Below are 5,108 nucleotides of genomic sequence, written 5' to 3' on the forward strand. Positions count from 1 at the left end.
GATCCAAGTGCAACTGACTGTCACTAGTCATAATCAGATATATAGAGATTAGAAACACATGTGTAAACATCTTAATGTCAATTGCGTTGAAAATGAATTTTTCTGTATGAAACTGTATTTTAATAATGAAATGGAGAGCTTTTTTAAAGGTTAAAACCTCATTTAATATTATGTCTTATAGGGTTTATACTGAGTACGATATTGTAAAACTGTAACAATTCAACTGCAAACCTAAAAATTTACAGCCAATTTTGAAAGAGATACACCTTAGCTCAGAAAATTGTTATTGAATATGTCAATGCTGTTGTAATGAAATGCTTCTTCTCAGTATGTGGTTATTAAATAAATAATTAACTGGGAAAAATATTATAAACAACTGTAATATGAATACTCACAAGCAATATAGTTTCGTGTAGTCCATAGTTACTACTGCTATTACTTTTTTTGTAAAAACTTATCAATATTATACTTTAGGCTGATTTGAAATTATTCTCATTGAACCCAATTTATTCTGCACATTTTCATCTTGCTTTTGTCCTGGGACATCCACAAGATTCTCTCTGATTAGCTATGGTTTAAATATGAATAAATTAGATATTTATGAAATAATTTACAATCCAAGATGAAGATATTAAAGGTTATAAGAATATCACCTATAAATGTTTATGACTCATATGCTTTTAAAAGACAAGCATTCATAAATCAGTTCCTCTAAATGAATCTTATTCTCTAACATGTGTCTTTGGAAAATGGTGTCAGTTTTCCTTTAAATTATTAAGCAAGTGATAAAATCATTGCCCTTTCATTTGGGGAAATACTTAAATCAAAACTTACATGTGATATTCCAAATTAGTTCTTTCCTCACCCTACTTAATAAAAATCATTATATGCATACTCAAGTGTCCTGAAAACTATAGAGTGAACACGAAATTCTGTTTTCTGTTCATGCTAAACTCTTTACCAACTTAAATTCACAATATTTTTGAAAAATAAAATTTATAATTGTCTTCCTTTTCTTGACAAAAAAAAAAAAGTTCTGCTCATTCGGGAACAGCTCCTGCTCTGTCTGCAGTTATCTGCAGTTCCCTTGACAGCCAGGTCAGAGGAACATGCCACTCCAGGAGGGATTAGTGCGGTGGGACTCCTGACTAGCCAAATACTAACCAGCATAACTATCCTTTTACATGGAATCCCTCTGTAAACTATTGTTTGAAGAATGGAATCCAATTGTCTGATTTAAAAGAATCACAAAGTAATTTTACATATAATTGTAAAATTCTATAAGAATAAAATGTGATTTTTTAAAAATTACATATGATTTTCTTGTATAACTATGACCTTAAATAATAAATTGTCTAGTCAGTAAAAGAAAACAAACAAACAAAAAAACCAAAAAAACCCTCAAGTATTTAATTAAAGAGGAAAATCTTCATTATCCAAGTTTCATGGGTTTCTTGTTGCTTTAAGGGTTAAATGCTGATTCTTTGATGTGGTGTTCTAGATTTGCTACATGCTGACTTCTTGTTCTCCACTTCTTTCTTACCCTACCCTGCTTGCACTCTCAGCGTTCGCTATGCCGACTGGGTGATCCTTGTACCCCTGATATGTCATAGCATTCTTGCTTCTTGCCTGTAGTAATGACATTCCTCTTCTTTACCACTCGTGTGAACTCTTTTATTTTTTAAAAAAATATTTTAGTTTTATTTTATGTGTATGAATGTATTGCCTGCATGTGTGTAAGTGCACCTGTGTCATGCAATACCCACAGAGTTAGAACTGGAACTGGAGTTATGGATGGTTGTTAGCTACCATGTGGGTGCTGGGACTCAAACTCTGGTCCTCTGCAAGAGCAGCTGGTGCTCTTAACTGCTGAGCCTCTCTCCACTCCTTGTGGACCCTTTTCTTCAGGGCCTAACTTAGTCTCACTTTCTCTAGAAGCCTTCCTACTAAGGTAAACAATTGTTCATCATCTTGTTTGTGCAGCCCCTAGTGACTTTCTAGTAATTTGGTACTTAAGTCTCTGCTCTTTTTTTTTTTTTTTTTTTTTTTTCCTTTTGGTCTTTCTGAGACAGGATCTCCCTGTAGCCCCAGCTGTCCTGGAACTCACTATGTAGACCATCCTGGCCTTGAACTCACAAGGATCCACCTGCCTCTGCCCTCAGAGTGCTGGAATTAAAGGCATGCACTACCAGACTCATGTTTATTATATTTGTGTGTATATTTAGTTGTATATGGTGTATGTACATGTTCATGTGAGTGAGATTAGCATTAGATATCTTCTGTTGCTGTCTACTTATTTTTTGAAACAGGGTCTCTCAGTGAGCCTGGAGCTCATTGATTTGGCTAGACTGACTAGCCAGTGAGCTCTGAGAATACACCTGTTTGCATCACCCCAGTACTGGAATTACAGATGCATACTGCTGCACCTGGCTTTTATATGGGTGCTAGGGATCCAGACTCAAGTCCTTGTGCTTGTACATTAGGTACTTCACTGGCTGTGCCATCTTCCCAATCCTGTGTTTTCTTTTGTCTTCCAGCAGTGAGAAGAAAGGAGGTCATGCGATTAATGATCTCTCTAAAAGTATGGCTGTTTATACCGACTGTTGTTCTTGTTCCTGGGAAGAAATGTTAACACTCTCAGTGTCTATTATCCCACTGATTTAATGTATAGTCTTGTTTATGTTTTTTCCTCAGTTGAAGTCTGGGGTCTGGTCAGTCAGCATGGCTTCTTGGTCCCACAACGGTGACAGTTATGCCAGATCCAAAGGACCAGTTTTCTCATAGAAATTCTCCAAAATCATAATCATAATGTATGTACATATCTTTTTTTTTTTGGCTTTTTTGAGATAGGGTCTCCCTGTAGCCCCAGCTGGCCTGGAACTCACTACATAGACCAGGCTGGCCTTGAACTCACATAGATCCACCTGCTTCTGCCTCCAGAATGCTGGGATTAAAGGCATGCGTGACCACTTACAGCCACAAATATCTTAAAGTCCAACATCTAAACCCCATCTGGCCCCAAGAACTTTAAATCAGAGATTGTCAGCTTTTATATGTGCTTTTTTGTTGTTGTTGTTGTTGTTTTTGAGACAGGGTCTCCCTGTAGCCCCAGCTGTCCTGGACCTCACTATGTAGACCAGGCTGGCGTTGAACTCATAGAGATCTGCCTGCCTCTGCTTCCGGAGTGCTGGTATTAAAGGTGTATGCCACCACACTCGGCCTTAGACATGCTTTTAACTGGGATAAAACTCATACTAGCTAAGTATGAGTCCTGTGATGTGGACATGCCCTGCTTATCTCAGCCTTAATTCAGGCCAGTGTGAACCTCAGTCCCTCACTGCATTCAGAAAACTGATGGCTGAGCTGTCACAGGAGCTGCTGTCAGTCTGAGCATTGTCTGCAATTGCTTTTCATGCTCAGTAGGCGCTACTTACCTTCAAGAAGACCTTCGGCCGCTTGAAACTAGAAAGAGAGGTATAGAATGAGAAACTAAGATGTGTATGGTACTCAAGGAACCAAGGGAAACAAGGAAGCCCTTCAAAATGTGTTTCTGAGAAGCTGGAAGAGGTACTGAGCTGTGTGTTTTGTTCCTCCTCAGTGCCTTCCTCAGAGGTCACCTACGGCATGGTTGCAGCAGACTTGCTCCACTCCTTGTTGGCGGTCACTGCGGAACCTTGTGTGTTGAAGATTCAGAGCCTTTTCAAGTTGGATGAAAACAGCTTCCCTTTGCAACAGGATTTCTCCCTGCTAGATTTTTGCCCTGACTCATGTAGGATGTGGAGCCCAGGCTCTTCTCTGAGGCCAGAGGAGGACACTTAGGCATTCCAAGGAAGGTGTGCTGAAATGATCTATATTTTGAAATTAAATGAAATGACAGGAGTTTTGTTTAGAGTTTAAAAAAATACATTTTATTAACACAACAGGATTGTGTTAAATAAATAAATTAAGTTTTTTTCTAAGAAAATTCTGTGAACTTTTTATTGTTTGTTTTGTATTTGTTGGTCTCTTGCTTCTGGAGAAATGAAGCAGGCTGTCACAGTCCCCTAGGACTTAAGGGTTCCTTGTTTGTTTTTGCATTTAGACCCTGCTGCATCAAGGCACTAAACATTGGGGATCCATGTGTAAGAAATTTCTTCAAAAATCACTTTTCTGTTCTACTCATAAACTCTACGTGTTTTTCTTATTTCTTCCTTAGTAAATTACCAGTGTGAATTAATTTTCTTGATTACAACTCTACATGATGGGCTAGGGATGTAGCACCATTGCAGAGTAGCAAGTATATTAGTTACATTTTTGTTGTTGTAACAAAATACCTGACAAAAGCAACCTAAGGAAGGAAAGGTTTACTTGAGCCTCATAGGTTGAAGGTGCAGTTCGTCATTGGAAGAGTGGTCCAGTGATTCTCCCAGATCCATCTTTGGGGTCCTGACATGAAGTTTAGGTTTAAAAAAGCAAGAGGTATGCATAACTAAGCAGTCCTGGTCAAGGTGTGATCCCACCCATCACTGACAGACATCACTGTCTTAGTTCCTGGCCTCTGGTCTATCCTGCAGGTTGTCAGCACTGTGTGAAATCTTTCTCAGAAACAAGCTCCCATCAACTGATACCAGGTTACAAACCTTTTCCTTTCCCAGCATGAGACTTCTGGGGAAATTCCAATTCCTTGGTGTTCATTGTCTCAGTACTCTGATAGCCAAAAGGAGGGGTACAAGTGTCTCTTCTTAGACTATCCTGGCTCCTGCCAGGACAATTGCATTGGTAGGACTAATGTGAAAATGGTTGCATGCCTGAAAGCAAGCTACTGACTCAGTGCAGTCCCTGACAGAATTCCAATGAGCTTCTTCAAAGCAACAGAAAAAACAATCCTAAGCAGGAAGAGCAATGCTGAAGGTATCACAATATCTGATTTCAAATTATACTACAGAGCCACAGTGACAAAAACAGCATGGTACTGACATGAAAACAGACATGTGGGCCAGTGGAATAGAACAGAGGATGCAGAAATAAACCACAGCCGCCTGATTGACAAAGGGGCCAAAAGCATACACTGGCGAAAAAAAGATAGTCTCTCCAACTAATGGTCTTGGGAACCTGACATCCACATGAAG

At 38.9% G+C, this 5,108-nt stretch overlaps 1 protein-coding gene across 11 annotated transcripts in view; it reads left to right on the plus strand.

Moving 5' to 3' along the window:
* Shld2 (shieldin complex subunit 2) overlaps positions 1 to 3,926 on the plus strand; it is a 131,474-nt gene extending 127,548 nt beyond the window's left edge. For 10 of the 11 annotated variants that reach the window (XM_008824454.3, XM_029559294.1, XM_029559293.1 and 7 more), the window contains one exon: positions 3,599 to 3,926. In XM_008824454.3, coding sequence (XP_008822676.1) covers positions 3,599 to 3,819 — 221 coding nt within the window. In that variant the 3' untranslated portion in view covers positions 3,820 to 3,926. Of the gene's footprint in view, positions 1 to 2,694; positions 2,811 to 3,598 lie in introns of all 11 variants that reach the window. The other variant, XR_003847998.1, reaches the window with a different exon arrangement.
* Positions 3,927 to 5,108: the final 1,182 nt, after the last annotated feature.

This window comes from Nannospalax galili, unplaced genomic scaffold (assembly GCF_000622305.1).
Source record: "Nannospalax galili isolate Female #2095 unplaced genomic scaffold, S.galili_v1.0 scaffold409, whole genome shotgun sequence".
NCBI classification, from domain to species: Eukaryota; Metazoa; Chordata; class Mammalia; order Rodentia; family Spalacidae; genus Nannospalax; species Nannospalax galili.